Source organism: Podarcis liolepis, assembly GCF_965112155.1.
Source record: "Podarcis liolepis genome assembly, chromosome: 6".
NCBI classification, from domain to species: Eukaryota; Metazoa; Chordata; class Lepidosauria; order Squamata; family Lacertidae; genus Podarcis; species Podarcis liolepis.
Window position 1 is genome coordinate 79,700,980 of NC_139559.1, and position 16,363 is coordinate 79,717,342.

Consider the following 16,363-nt stretch of genomic DNA (forward strand, 5'->3'; position numbering starts at 1 on the left):
ACCCACCCTCAGAACAATTATTTACAACACTATTGTGAGATAACTAGGCAGCCAACAGGGAAATACACTTGCTTTCTAACAAATACCAAATGTATTGTTGACTGTGCTGTTTCTCTCCATTCTTGGTTTGAAGTGAGCGTGAGAGCAGGCCGGTGCACTGAACACTGGGTTGGGAAATAAGAAGGCTGGTTTCTAGGTCCATTGGTAGCAGAGTCAATGAAATCTTTCTGTTTCTTAGCCTTCGGCTATGCTCCTACATAAGCCTACTTCTGGCACAATTACATCTTACTAAACATGCCTAAGATTGGCCTGCATATTCCACACAGCAACAAATTGCTTTAGGAGTCAGCTAGGCACAGATGAACTGAGCTAGGCTCAGTGGTCTAAACCACTGAGCCTCTTGGGCTTGCTGATCAGAAGGTCAGCAGTTCGAATCCCCACTATGGGGTGAGCTCCTGTTGCTCGGTCCCAGCTCCTGCCAACCTAGCAGTTCGAAAGCACGTCAAAAAAGTGCAAGTAGATAAACAGGTACCACTCTGGTGGGAAGATAAATGGTGTTTCCATGCGCTGCTCTGGTTTCGGTGTTCCGTTGCACCAGAAGCGTAGTCATGCTGGCCACGTGACCCAAAAAAACTGTCTGCATACAAACGCAGACTCCCTTGGCCTATAAAGCGAGATGAGCGCCGCAACCCCAGAGTCGTTCGTGACTGTCAGGGGTCCTTTACCTTTTTCGGCACAGGTGAAGCCCCAGTTTAAGAGTTACCTGAGCCACTATTTGAGGCAAGCCAGTTTTATCTCAGTCTATCATATGCAGGTAGTAGTAACACAAACCTTCCTTGAAGGGCCATTGTGATAATGCATGGAATAAATTATTAACAATGGGTTAGCTCTAGAGAAACTGGTGAAAGAGGATAAACAGGTGGTTTTCCTGTCCCATCCTCTCCCCCATAGGTCAGGGGACCCCAGTGAATGTGGTGTCATGTGACATAGGGTGTGTGTGAAGGGGAACAGAAGGATAGCTGAAAGTAAAGCTTTCACACCCTCCACGAGCAACATAAATGAAGGAGGTGCTTAATTTTTAAAGGCTCAGGATCATTGCCTCTGATTTAGAATCCTTGACCTAGCTCTATGTGTCTAGATGATGATTGTGATTCCTCAAGGAATACCTCCTTTTTAACTTTGCAGATTATACCAACAAAACATCTAGGCCACCAAGGAGCTTATTGGGACCATGGTGTAATTACAGGTACCTAATTGCCTACTTTTGATTATTAAATATGTTAGAAAACAGGTTGCTTTGGGAACCCGATGACTGCTTCTTATTGCCTCACACAGTAACTGCAGCGTGCAGAGTGGATCTAAACAAATGATTTTGGTGATTTTTTGTGTAAACCACTTCCACAGTCAAGCGCTATATAATTTTTTTAAAAAAATATATTTAAAATGCTCATTTTTGAAACTAAAAGGAAGGACTGAGACTAAAAGATGGCTGAGAGACATGCAGTTCTGCTTTCTGTAATAATATGAACAAACTCTCTGCATATGTGACTCTGTCCATAAGAAGTTCTCTCACTGTTACGAAAACAACTCTAGGAATGCTTGATTTCCCAACAATTCCTTCCTCCTGTACCTTTAACAGTAGCCTGGGGCTGGAAGTAGACAAGCATAAAAAGAGTTCATACAAAAGCCCTCGTGTCTTTGCCATGACCCTCCTGTGCCAATGAATCTACTTACCAGGAAACCAGAGGTTTATTGTTAAGGAGGAAGGGGGCTGTATGCACAGAGTGCTCTCCCCCCAAAATAGGCCAGTCAGGAGTGAAGGAGCCTTATGCACTTGCAGGGTACTGGCAGCATGACCAGCAGCTTCATTGGTGTGGGAGGCATGGGCAGAAGGTATATTCCTGTCACCCACTTCACACATTCACTGAATGAACAAAATACCTCCCCAAGGTTGCCACTAAAAATGACAAAGCCCTGCTGAGTCCCCCACTCCTTCTGTCTCCATAGTCTAGTTACGGGAATGATTGATATGACCGTGTGATATGGTGATGGTTTCTTTGCTTTCATGCCAGGCTGGAGGATGAGAGAAGTGTGCATGGCACGATTTCACACATTTCCATAGCTGGGGTAACAAAGCACAGGGTTGCCATTTTCAGCATTAACCTTGCATGTGGTGCCATGACTAGGTCCATGCACTTTCTCTGTAAGGAAGTGCTTTGCCAGACCGGCATGTATACATTTAGCAGCTTTTTTAAAGCAAAGGAGCAAGGGAAAATAGAAATGGAGAAAAAGAAAGAGAGAGCCCGCCCCCGCCCACACCTCTCTGTCTGTAAAGAAAGGGGAAAGGCACTGGGCAAAAAAGTGATATAATTGCAATATCATTGACCCATAAATCATAATAAAGTGAGGCCTTTGACTGAACACGACTTTCCATTCACTACAGAATAAAAGATAAACAGAAAAGGGGGGGGAGGAGAGAGAGCAAGAAAACAATGACATTTCAAGCTCTCGCTCAAACACATTACCAAACTTTTTTTTCCCCTTTCAGGCCCGATTCGTCACATTTCAGCCATTTAAATGAACTCAATGTGAGTCAAATGTATAGCTGAAAGGATAAAACATTTGAGTATGTAATCTGTTTAACTGAGCCGCAGTACTTAAGATTGTATTGCTGTGGAAGAGAAAGAAGAGACTTTAATTTTCTCTAATTTGTCATGCTTTTCAGTAGCATTTGAATGGTTGCCGCAAGAAGGCCCTCACTGTGGCTTTTTTTTTTTTTTTTTTTTACTGTGCTCAGTTAGCTTTATCTTGTTCAAGTTGGGTGGAGGGTAGCAAGGTGTCCCAGTTTATGCAGTCAGTCCTCTGTGTGAAGGGCTGAGGGCAGTCCTCTGTATGAAGGTGCCCTCTGTTTGAAGGGCTGCCTGTCCAGTCCAGTCCAGTCCAAGCCCTGTTTAGAGATAAAGAACAGTAAGAAGGGAGAGCACGGTGTTTCAAGAGGCCTATCAACAGAGAGCACTCGGACAGCACACTGAAAAGGCACACAGGCCAGCTGGTCCCAGTCTTCCCCACTGTGGTGACGTGCACCATATTTCTATTTAAATTATAGCAATTGTTTCTAAATTTGCATCAATACATATAAAATTAGTGTGCAATTTTATGCAAATCCAAGCCCTCTTTTATGTGGCACACAAGCAGCCACTATGCCAGCGTTGATCGTTACTTATTTAATAAACTGCACATGCCGTTTGTTTGTATAAATAAAACCCTCAGCCTCATCAACTCAGCTCTACCTCATTGTATGTTCAAGGTCACATCCACAGCATGCACTTAATGCACTTGGCTTCCGCTAAAGGATCCTGGAAACTGTAGTGTATGCCTCACAGATCTGCAAAACTCATAATAAAATACAGCTCCAACCTTCTTTGGGTGAAGCCGCTTGCTTGCTTTAAAGGAATGATGTTGATGTCATGGGAACAGAATATACAGAGAGGATAATGCATTGGTTTGTTTTTACACCCGACCATGGGTGAGCAAAAACCTGAAATGACAGGAATGAAGTGTCAAGACGCAGTACTTTTTTACATTAAAAAAACCCCACTCTGTCCCTCTGACTAAACTTTTCATAAGAGTGGCCCTCCCCTGCTAAATTTAGGGCTGCCAGATTACAACCTAAGGATGGTAATGTGAGGCAGGGGGTGTTCCGTTGCTTCACTTGTAAGGACGCCTTTATTCGTGAGCAGACTATTCCACAGGAAAAGGCCTAAGTCCAGGTAAAGGAAATTGTTTCTGAGCTCTTTAGTAGGTACAATATGTCTCACTACCTTTCTCCATTCAGTTTGCTTTTAAATGCACTGATGCGAGAAGAAGCCCCAGGTTGCTGCAGCTGCTCACACTAGTTCCTTTTTTTCCATGGCTCTTCCATACCCTCCAACATTCCTAAGATATTCCAAGAACATTCAAAGCGCCGGTTCATCCTCCTTCTCCCTGGGCTTGGCAGCAGCAGTACTGGCTGGGGAAATAGAGACATTTAGGGATGGCTTTCGTAATTTCGAGACTGTCCCTGAAAAATCAGGACACATGGAGGACATGCTCTTCCCCCGCCCCCTCCAACGGAAGTCAGGCAAATGGGGAGTTTTGCTTACCATTAAAGCGGATAGATAAAAGGAGTTGAATTTCTGTTTGTTGACATGACAGTTAAAGGGTACAGGAGCCTTGCCATCTTTCCTTGTGCTCATTTTTCCATTTTAGCTCACATGGACTGCAAGGGCATAAAAGTCATGCATCTGCAAAGTAGCAGAGAAGCACTCAGCAGACATTCAACAAGCACATCTCTTGCATTTCAGGCCTTCTCATGATCTCTAGCTACACTGGATTGCCTCTAGTCCTATACAGTACTAGGTACTCACCCCAATGCCATTTTTACCTGGAAATGATTCCCCATTTATCTCAATAGCACTGCCCCCAGCACCACCGACATGTGGGCTTACAACTGCAGAAATAAAGTGATGCCAACCATGTAAGCTCAGGTATCTGACTGAGTTCAGCTGGACTACTCCTAATAAGCATGTTTTAGGATTATAACCTTAAGCAACAGTCCTATTCCTTTTATTGTTGCAGCAAAGGCAATACAGTAATAATAATAATAATAATAATAATAATAATAATAATAATAATAATAATAATAATAATTTATTATTTATACCCCGCCCATCTGGCTGGGCTTCCCCAGCCACTCTGGGCGGCTTCCAAAAGAATATTAAAATACTATAATACATCAAACATTAAAAGCTTCCCGAAACAGGGCTGCCTTCAGATGTCTTCTAAAAGCCTGGTAGTTGTTGTTCTCTTTGACATCTGGTGGGAGGGCGTTCCACAGGGCGGGCGCCACTACCACTACCAGTACATGAGCAATTGTAGTTTTTCCAAGCACAGTGCTGCAATGATTGCAGGAGATGTACTAGGTGGATTCCTGTCCCCCTCACTAATGCCAAACTGGTAAAGTTCCAATTGTCTTTTCACCACTGGACAGGATAACCCAACATTCAGATAGCTAAAAGTGTCCTATTTTATTAAACCACTGAGTTGTTTAACTGAGGCATGATTCTGAATCGTAGAATTTTAAAATAATAGATTTTTTAAAACAAACAAACAAAAAGCTAGCAAATTAAATACTACTCCCTTTCTTTTGAGCAGAATGATTCTTCAACCATTTGCTCTTGCTCAGGTAAGGCTGACATCTTGTGGTCACCAGGAACATTTCAGTCTATTAACCAAACATCTGTATGCCCCCTCAGATACAAGCAAGCATGCTAATGACTGCATTATCATTTAAACAAAACACAAAACAGTCTGGAGCAATGTAAGATGCAATTATTTCACCTAATTAGATCTGGTGCTGGTTTCAGTCCTGGATGCTGATGAGACAAGCTGAAGCATAATTGGAAAGATTAAAATGCAGCTATCGGTAATCTGGCTGTTTGGTTAACTAGATTATTTCTTGCAAGGTTTGGAGAATTCTAAAGTGAAAACTATTTTGGGAAGGAAGGGAGGGGTCAAAACAAAAGAAGCATATAGTATGTTTGCAGGGTGAGTAAATGCAAAAAGGTTGTTATTGTTTAAGCACTTCTGCAGAGGCAGGAATTTTGGCAGGTGGAGTTTGACTTTGACATGCTGCAAGGGATGGAAAAGTTGAACCAGCTGAGATTCATTATTCTCCAGATCAAAGATATATCTATGCCAGATATTTAAACTAGCTTATTATTTATTTCAAAATATCTACCCACACACCTACAGCATTTTCCCTAGTGACATGCAGTTAAAAAACATTCTGTATAGCTGATGGAATCCAGTTGCTTTCCTTGCAGGTCTCCCGGCAGCTTCTGATTCTGCAGATGCCTCTGCCAACAAAAAAGGAGGGGAGGCAATTTTTGCCCCAATGACAAATTTTAAAAAATCATATTCAGATAGTTGGGGGATTCTTTGGAGCAGGGTGGAAGATGGTGTGAAGTTCTGCTGAGTGATGAACAAACCAGCAAAAATTGCTTCCCTGCCTCATCCACTAGTGGAGGCACTCACTTGATTAGAAGCTCTTCCACCGGTGCAATGGGAATTAATTGACTTCTACCCAATACAGTCAATAAGATGTGCTGCAGCTTGGGCATTAGGAGTCCCGGGATGGTTCTTAGGTCTTGTGTGATGCTACTGGAACAGTATATGTAACAGTGGAATGAACACGACCCCTTCATGTTCCTGATTATTTGAGAAAGTGATGTGGTTGAATTGGGCTTTTTCTAACTTCTTAAGAAGACATCTGAGTTAGGCTGAGCCCAATTACAAATGATGGTCTGCCCACTACTAGACTGCTTGGTAGAGCCTGTGTGTTTGAATGTTTCCGTGTTGCATATATGGGATGCACAAGTGTGGGGGTCGGCTTATGGGTGGCACAAATCCACACAGCAAATATTCCCCGTAAGTTACAGCGGGGATGGCAATGTTGCAACGGGGATGCTACTTTTGTATTTCTTGTTTCACAATAAATGTAATAATGAGTGCTATAGTTCAAAGAAGAAATAATGAGAAAGGGAAAAGGAAAAGGAATTTAGGGTTGGATGGAAGAACATATTGCCAGTTACTAGTTTGATCTGGAAAACATTTAAGAGAAGTAAGAGTGTAAAATGTTTAAGGCACAAGCAGTGGGAACTGGAAGAGGGAAAGTTAAAAGCATCTGTGTATATTACAGGGCTATTCAGTCCAGTCCACAGAACACCCAAAGTGCCTATAAAATGCTTGGCAATCCAGTATTTATTTGGCTCGTTTTAGTGGCCATTATAAACCCACACATCAAAACAATTCTTGGTTAATGTGGTAGGCAAAATTTGAGTGCAGGGGAAGGACGATTGCAGACAAATGATATCAACTTTGGGCTACAATTAGTACTTCATTGCTCTTTAAACTGCCCAAACGTTAGCACATGCGAATTCTGACAGTTTGACAAAGATATATGTGTAGCCTTGCCAATGCCATGCAGGCAAATGTCACTTATGTCGTTATTAGAAATCGCCCTTAAGCTAACATCGTATGTCTTTTTGACAAGATGAATGGTTGGCTTCTGACAATGAATAATTTTCATTTATACTCGAAGAAAATGTTATAAGGCTTCTTCAATTAAAGAAATGCATATATGGGATTGCAGATTATTAATTAAGAAAGTTATGCACATGTTCAGATACGGAGGTTATCTCTTTGTGGTCTTCCAGAAGATGATGACAAAAGGAGTATGCTTATAACCATATTTACTCAAATTTAATGCTCACCTTTTTTGGCCAAATTACATTGCGAAAATTAAGGTGTGCATTAGATTCAATTGCACTTTTACATTTGCCAACAAGTGCTTTTTTTCTTTTCTTTTCTTTTTTTTGGTTTCAAGCTTCTGAAAACTGAGGAGCATATTAGATTCAATGGTGCATTAGACTTGAGTAAATATGGGTATACTGTATTGCTGGATAAATGCTTATTATCCTCTGACTCAAGTATTTGTTGTGTTTATAAGTACTATGTGAAGCACAAGCTTAAGAGTTAACACCTGTCCTGCAATTATTCTTTATCATTTAAGTGACCTAAGTCTGTTCATTTAGCACACTTGTGATAAATAAGGAGCTTAGGACAGTATCCATAGGCCATCTTTATCCTTATAAAGAAAATATGCTCACAGAAAGCTATATCCAACGCTCAATAACCATGGCATCAAGGTAGTGAGTTGCATCTTTGAATGCGCCACCGATGGAACGGTGATATAATCTCACATCACCTCAAATCCAGCACTCCAGTACTCTGTATCCTACATCACACTGGCTCTCATTGCCCTTTATTGGTTACATCTCATAATGGGCAGAGATAGTGCATGTGTATATATAATACATACAGCCACAGACAGGCATACATGTACAAAGCAAGAGACAATAGGGTTATAATAAACTCCTAAATGCCTTCCAGTCATTTCAATGACTGGCAAGGACTCAGAGGATCCAGTCTATGGGTTGGAACACTGGCACTCAGCTCTGAACAATCCCACAAGCGCTGCAATTCCCAGTGTGTTTTTTTTCTTCTCAGTTATGGGTCATGCATTTATCTCAAAATATTCCTAGCATACAAAGCACGCATGAATGGATGGACGGACAAGTGTAATTTGATATGTGTTCATTTCTCAAGAAAAGATACAAAATGTGTCCTCCGTTATGCACTCTCATTCTACCAGAACTCAGAACCAGTCAATCACATCTGACTGGTAGCAGATTCAAGATAGTTAAACACATTGTTTAACTTACATAGCTTATACAGAGTCATGGAGGACAGGTCTAATGGTTATTGGTCATGATAAGGTGGAACTTCCATGTTCAAAAGCAGTATTACTTTGAATACCAAGTGCTGGTGACAAACCATGGGCAACTACTAGTGGTGGTATCTGGCCCCCTATGGTTTGAAAAAGGATGCCGCTACCATAGATAGATCTTGGTCTAATCATACAGGGGTGGGTTTATTATTATTATTATTAGTAGTAGTAGTAGTAGTATTAAAAATTTTATTGATTTACAAAAGTGTGTGCAATGTCTCTCCTCCCCCCCCCCCCATGTAACATTTTTAGATTATGGGATTATATGGCATATTTGGTTGGCAATGTAATATGCTTCTATGTTGGGGATTCCCCATCCTCCTTCTGAGGTGGGGAGGTGCAGGAATTTGGGGCTTATTCTTGGTTTTTTGTATGAGAAGATAAAGGAGTGTAGTTTTCTCTGCCATCTGTGGAGTTGGGTTTGGGGAATACAGATTGGGAGGGTTTGGAATAGGTAGGTTAGTTTTGGGAGGGTGATCAATTTGATCATGACTATTTTGTCTGAGAGAGTGAAATTCATGTTGTTCCATCTATGTAGGTTTTTGTTTATTTGTCGCCACAGGGGCTTGTAGTTGGGGAGGTATGATTTATTGAGGTTTCTGGTTATTTGTACCCCTAGGTATCTGAACTTGGTGTGGCAATCCTGCAGGGTTGTTCTCATGTTTTCTTGACTCTGTGATAATTTGCTAATATTTTCTGGCTTCCAAAATGAGCAATTTCAACATCATCATCATCATTATGAAAGGAAGATGAGAGTCTTCCACATCAGCTAAGCCTTAAAAAGAAAGAAAAAAGACGACTGTATTTCAGAACTGTGTTTTGCAGGGACATAAAAGAAGGCTTTTAAAAGCCCAGGGAATGATTCCTAGGGTCAGAAGATCTTTTCAGATTTGAACTTGTGTGCCAAAAGAATGGAGCTATGAAAGAGAGAGAGATATTTAGCACAAGGTATCTTGTTTAGGATCTTACTGATGTGGCAAATCAAGAAATTAATGGATGAAAGGTATGGCTAAGCAATTAATAGTAGTATAAGAAAAATATTCCATTAATTCACAGTGATGACATAGATCAGCAGTTTTCAAACGTTTTGCTTTCAAAAGAATTTCTTTCTGCATTAGCTTGATCAGCACAGCACCCCAGCTGTGCTGCAGAGGATTCTGGGTCTTCTTCTGTGGTGTATATTCAGCTCTTGTGAGGCCCTGTTTGGCCCACTTGAACACACCAAACGGTCCTTAAAAATCGAAGAACTGGACAATTAATAGTGATGGGCAACACTGATTTTCAGAGAAGCTTATCTGCCATTGCTGATGAACCCTTGATGCAATTTCTGGTGGAACTGCTGACCTGGAGATCCACAGGATCTGCTGACCTGCTGATCCACAGGAGAAAATGTTAAATAATGAGCAGGTATAATCAGAGTAGCCAAAATATCACTGAGGTACTTCTTCGGCTTGAATTTGGCAGAGGCACAGCACAAAATGCCCCCTTAAAGTCCTCCCCAAATTTATTTTGCTATTGTTTATTCTGTCATTGTTCATAGCTACAAAAAGCGCCTCTTTCTCACAGCTGAGAAATGTACTGAGCAGGAAAGTAAGGAAGCTTTTCCCAATTGCCCAAGCAATTGTGCTCACTAACCTCTGGTCTTTGAAAATACATATAACAAACAATCCTTACCTCCAACAAACATTCTTTGCACATACTGTACAATGTAAATAATAGTCAGACAATAAGCAGGTTTGTGTAATAGCTTAGAGTTGATTACATCAGTTAAGTGTCTTCTACACTCCACCTTAATAGATTGTCCCAGAGTGAGTGGTGGGTACCTGGTATTTAAGGGGACAATGTCCTTTCCAGTGTGCTGAATAAACCTGTGCAATGCCATATCAAAATTGCTTTCAGTCTTTTATGTCCCTGATTGCTCTAAGATTCTTTGTTAGTTTCCCCATAAGGGCTATATTCCATAGTCTATCCCAGGCATAGGCAAACTCGGCCTTCCAGATGTTTTGGGACTACAATTCCCATAATCCCTGACCACTGGTCCTGTTAGCATCTGGGGGGGGGGGCGAGTTTGCCTATGCCTGGATCTATCCCATCATGCCTCTACAATTAAGTTAGTAGCCATTTTCCAATATTGTGTTAGTATATTTCTTAGCCTCAGACTTGCAAAAAGTATTGTTTTTATCCTACCTCTCTGTTATAAAAACACACAAAGCTGCTTACAGAGATTAGCATAGTGAAAGAATAAACAATAAAAACTAAAAATGCACAATACCAATGATAAGACCAAAGCATTTAAGAACAGCAGATTATAAGTAAAGAAGATTGACTTCTTCCTTTTCTCTTCCCACCTACAACAGCTGGACCAACAATGACAAAAGGAGAGCTCAACTTTGCAGCCCGTGGAAAGAGCTATGAAGCTGGAATTGATGTTTCAGCTGAGCTCTGATGGCCTCATATATAAATATAACTGAACCTTACAAAACAATGCATAATCAAGTGTTCAATATGTTTCTGGAAAGATATGAGACACGTTAGGAATAATAAGGAACCTTTACAAAATAGCAAGCCAAGCCTTTGCGATATAACCAGTCATAAGATCTGAGTCATTAAACAAGAAATTAACCAGTTTATTAATATATTCACATATTTACACAATATTACAAATTAAAGTACTGCCCCAGCTCCCTGAGTGAGAGCAAGGTCAGACAGAGAGGCAAAAAGAAAATGCATTGCAGAAAGAAGGGGGGGAACCAATGGCTCTGGCATATTAAATCTTTGGTATTTGAAATATAATACAATGCAGCATTTAATTTATTCAACACAGGGCATTACAAACAACAACACAACAAGCACAGTCCTGTCCAGAGTTCTGTAGGTGCACACACAGAGCTTCAGAATGACTCAGCTCCTACATTCGCTATCCTGGAAAGAGAAGAGAAAGCCCGGCAGTGCAAAAGGTTTCGTGCTGGATTGCAAAGTTACAATCCAGAGACTCTGTTCAACCCTTAAGAGATATGCAGCAGTAAAAGAAGATGGAGCCTTGGTCCACCCTTACCCTCCCCTCCCATCTCCTCCCCACTGCTGTGAAACAAAGAGAAGTCCCTCCTTGTTATAACTGGCAGGTGGAGAGAGTGATTTATGGAACCAATGGATGAGCAAGGTGTTTATCTGCGGTTGAAAACTGACCACTTCAGTTGCACATACTAAGCTGCTTCTCTTCTCTTGCTGAAGTTAATGCAGAAGCTCTTTCACAAGTGGAAATCCCCTGCCCCTAAAGAACTGCTGGGCCGAGGTGCATGAATAGGAGGGAAGTATTTAGATATGACATGACTTCACTGAGTTCCATTAAGCCCCTGAGTTGCAAAAATTAGCAAACAGCAACTTTAGGTTACCTAAACTATTAATCAAAATCTTTTCTTGAAAAGATACATTTCTTAATCTTTACCTTAAGCTGATTCTCCCTCTACAAGACAGATAAACACTGATGACACTGCACAATACGTTTCACAGACCTAGAGACAAAACCATATCCCATTAAAAGTCAGCAATAGCTTTTGGTAAAGCAATTTTGCCCATTTAGAGATCAAGTCCACTAGACAAAACTAGTTAGTACAGAAAAAAAGCACCAGGGGAGCATTCCTAATCTAACATTTAAGATCAGGTCATTTTATAAAATACATTTCTGCAATCTTTTACAAATGCTGCAGCTGGTTCCACCAAAATAATGTATTCAATAAAATCAAAGTTGACATCATTTTGAACTTCTGTATGCTACAGGTATACACAGAGATATCCTCTTTGCTTGATGACAAGCTCCTTAATGGGGGCAGATTGGAGAGGCCTTGCAAATTCTGGATCAATTGGCAACTGAATGGGCCAAGCATTCAACTGTGAGCATTAGGAATGGCAAGGGGGGGAGAGGGACAGAATGGGCTGTGTGCACCAAGTTGGGATGGTCTCTAGGCACAATACACAACCTTGTGAGATGGAACAAAACTCTCCAAGGCTTCTGCTAATTTTATGGGTAATGACACTCAGGCGAAACATCAACCAGAGATGTGGTCCCCCCCCCCTTGATGGTGGATCCAAGAGGTCCTCCCTGTTAATCCAGAGTGCTTTTGCACATGCAGGAACTTTTTTTGGTTTTGACTTCTGCTTGCAGCTTCTCACAAGTAGGGAACCCATGGTGGAAGTATGCTCTGACCTTCAGGAGCAGCTTCTTGGTGAAAGAGGTGCAGGTATGGGAAATTTGGGTCCTCAATCAGTTCAGGAAGCACCAGATCCTTTGGATTCCACCCTATGTATTTGCCAGACAATCTCCTTGAATATTTTCTCGTTAAGTGTTGTGTGTGGTATAATTGTCTACTGTTCTAACTCTTGGGAGCTGGGCATCAGGAATTACTTGCTCTCCTATACAGTTCTGCACTTCTGCTCTCTGCCTGACAAAACTGAGGGATGGAACATGAAGGCGAGAACCCTGAGAGATCTGATTGTTAGTGTCCTAGAAATTGCAAAGAGCTTATCAACTTGTCCCAAATATTGCAGTTTACTTTTATAGTGAAAAAAATCTGAGTCCACCCCAATAATGAAAGCCAGTGAATGAGGAAATTACCCATTTGTCTCAGAAATAAAGCACAGTTCATCTTGGGGAGGGGTGCGGGAGAGGAGGAGGAAACATCTCTCACAAATTGCTTTCTGTAATAATATCACCTTCTTTAAGTACACAGCACAACTTTTTATATTATTACTGGTCCCACTGAGACAAGTAAGGCAACTGGAGAGAGAGAGGGATCTTGCATATTAGCAGAGCTTTCAATAATGGCCAAGGTAGAATATCAAACCATGCCCAAAGATTTATCCATAAAAGCATAACATCTCCTAGGTACATGGAATTTTGCAAAATATATGGATGTGTGCATTTTAAAATCACTGTTCTGTATGGAATATTTTGTGCTAGGAATCTGTAACCTTAAATACTATGGAATCCCTTTTTCTAACGCAACTGTATGGTAACCCACAAAACACTTCCTGAAGTTTGCTGTTTCATAAAACTTTTTTTAAAAGAAAAGAAAAGAAAAAGACACAGACACAGACACAGACACAGACACAGACACAGACACAGACACAGACACAGACAAGCCAGTTAAAATGACCCATCGAATTAAAGACTGAACTCCTTTGTATTTTTCCTCCCCAGAATTACACACAGAGCTGTGTTGAATTTAGCTTAGTCCCCATAAAGTGTGTTTAGAGGCTGCATCCTTGATGGCTATGCAGTCATTGGCAAGGTTAATTGCTGCTGCTGGATATTTCAAGACAAATAATATTGACCACATGACTACTGGAATGCTAAAACTCCCCCCCCCCCCGCTCCTCCTGGAAGCTATGGTAGGCAACAATAAAGCAAGCCTTCATCTCCTAATGCCATCAGAGATGTTAGCTAACAGGAAAAGAAAAAAGAAATGAAGGTTAGTAAATAGATACCCATACTTAGTATTCAATGTGTACAGCAGGATGGAATGAAAAGAAGCATTTTTTAAAAAGTCTGTTTTGAAGAGATTTTTCAGGAAGGTGAAGTTAGAGTTTTGAACTGGTCCCCAGTGGTGATGGGCAGGCAGTTTGCTTCTTTGCACAGATCTGAGTGAGATATTAATCTGTCAACACAAACTTCTTCAGTAATCCCAGTGTTAAGACTGGAGGGTTTTAACAGACAGGAGCGCTGCATTTCAAATACTTAACAAGACGAATAATGCTTTGCAGATGGCTGAAATTCACAGTCCCTGAAGTTTATGATGGAGAGTACCAGCTAGGACTCCAAATCATTCATCCTCTTCTACGTACGTTGAGGGAAACCAACCCACCTAAAGGGAACATCAGGAAAGAAAAGGCACAACATATTAAATTGATATTCCTTTGGCACAGGATAATTTTCTTTAGAACCCACCTGTTCAAATTAGGTATGATTCACAACAGTGAGAAAGGGGATGAAAAGGGTGCGACAAACTAATTTTTGTGGCAAAGCATTCAACGTCTCTCTGGATAAAGATATCAAGTTAATGACCCAAAGCGTGCAAAAAATAGAAATATGATCAGACATAGGGCTGACTGCCAATATTAGATTTAGCAATTCAGGAACTTTTGGCATTCAGCTGAGACAGGAATACAATCATGCCAAGCACAGACTCAGTACTCAGCAAATGAGGCAGCAGACCTGCTTCTACCACTTCAAGCAGCAAGTGGGCACTCATATGACTGAGTGTGGTGTGTGTGTGTGTGTGTGTGTGTGTGTGTACCCTCTACACAGAAAACTGAAGGTTAAATTACACTCATTGTATAGTCAATAAGGACTGTGAATGCACTCAAGACATTGAACACTACTCAAGCAAACAAAACAGTGGTTGAAGCATCTGTCTTGCTCCTAAGACTAGCATGGGACTGGAGGCATCTTCCATTAACTGCATTGGCTTTGCACTGTCTTTGAGAAGAAGTGTCTACCATGCTCACATACAGTTTCCCATGTTTTCATCATGCCTAAAACTGATTTCCACAATGTGATTTATGGGGGGACTGCCCTGAAAGACAACTCAAATGCTTAAGCTGGAATTGCAATCAGCAACACTTGATATTGGTTTGCTTCCAGACTAAATTTAAAGTGACAGTGCTTACTTTTATGCCATTTGTGGCCTGGGGCTCACACATCTTTTGAGACAGCCTCTTCCTGGACAAGCCCTGCTGCAGCTGAGTTCTGCAGTTTGGAACCACTTCCAGGTGCCTTTACCTCTGGCTCAGGAATGAACTCACCAGTGAGGTAGAGCTGCTCCTGGTCTCCCATAGAAATGTTTTGAAAGCTATATTGCTGCTGCTTATGCCATTTTAATTTTCTGATTGTTGAGCACTATTCATTTTAAGTATTTTATTTTCTAGTTTGGTTAAAGGCCCTAACAGTGCAGCCTTGGGCATCTCCGCTTAGAGTAAGCCCTACTGAATACAATGGGACTCAAGGAATAGCATACAGTGGTACCTCAGGTTACATACGCTTCAGGTTACAGACTCCGCTAACCCAGAAATAGTGCTTCAGGTTAAGAACTTTGCTTCAGGGTGAGAACAGAAATCGGGCTCCGGTGGTGCGGCAGCAGCAGGAGGCCCCATTAGCTAAGGTGGTGCTTCAGGTTAAGCAGTGGCGTAGCGTGGGTTGTCAGCACCCGGGGCAAGGCAAGTAATTTGCGCCCCCTAACCCTAACCTCCAGATGTTGCGCCCGGTGCGGCCGGCCCCCCCCCTGCACCCCCACGCTACGCCACTGAGGTTAAGAACAGTTTCAGGTTAAGTACAGACCTCCGGAACAAATTAAGTACTTAACCTGAGGTACCACTGTATTTCAGCTCAAACCTCAGAAAGTTAAGATAAAAAATAGTTCAAATAAACAGAACAAAATTAAAGAAGCATTTGCTAACATTCTTCAAAGCATGGAATATACAAAAAGTATGCTGTCAAAAACATAAACCTACCCTTCCATTTACTTCACCTCTCCACCAGCCATTGGCACTAATCTTGGTGTAAATTTTGACCACATCTCCTTTGACCAGGGACAGTTCCCGCATGTCTCGTGCACAGAAGTCATAGCGGGCAATAGCTATACCGAGAACCTTGGGACTCAGCACTGCTTGGGAACACAGGAAGGCAACATAATTAGAAATTCACTAACTGCGTAGCTGTTGAATTATTTCAGCACGGCATACAACTGTAGTACAAGTGCAAGCAAATGTATTTTTAAACACAGAAATGCAAGCTGACCATATGAAAAAGTGCAAAAGAAATCCATTCAGTGTGATGTTTTCTTGACTAGACTTTTGTTTGTTTGTTTGTTTTAAACAAAGCCAAACAGAAACCCAGAAAAAGTAGGGGAAATAATCCTAAATGTACATTGACTGGGAACCAAATGGGTCATAGGTATTATTCTACACACACCCTGAGGC

General features: G+C 41.3%; 1 protein-coding gene and 1 long non-coding RNA gene across 7 annotated transcripts in view; both read right to left on the reverse strand.

Annotated features, from left to right (window-relative positions):
• Window positions 1-3,271: 3,271 nt before the first annotated feature.
• Window positions 3,272-6,330, reverse strand: LOC310710396. Of its 2 annotated transcripts, none has more exons than XR_014528033.1 (3): window positions 5,788-6,330; window positions 4,143-4,283; window positions 3,272-3,538 (listed from the first exon to the last, which is right to left on the reverse strand). It is a non-coding gene; the product is annotated as an uncharacterized lncRNA (long non-coding RNA). The 2 variants fall into 2 exon arrangements; XR_014528034.1 differs by lacking the exon at window positions 5,788-6,330 and adding an exon at window positions 5,380-5,776.
• Window positions 6,331-10,992: 4,662 nt separating this feature from the next.
• Window positions 10,993-16,363, reverse strand: part of VAV3 (vav guanine nucleotide exchange factor 3) — a 215,160-nt gene continuing 209,789 nt past the window's right edge. For 3 of the 5 annotated variants that reach the window (XM_083511039.1, XM_083511038.1, XM_083511036.1), the window contains 2 exons: window positions 15,896-16,047; window positions 10,993-14,250 (listed from right to left, as the gene is read on the reverse strand). In XM_083511039.1, coding sequence (XP_083367165.1) covers window positions 14,209-14,250; window positions 15,896-16,047 — 194 coding nt within the window. In that variant the 3' untranslated portion in view covers window positions 10,993-14,208. Of the gene's footprint in view, window positions 14,251-15,895; window positions 16,051-16,363 lie in introns of all 5 variants that reach the window. The other 2 variants (XR_014527913.1, XM_083511037.1) reach the window with 2 other exon arrangements.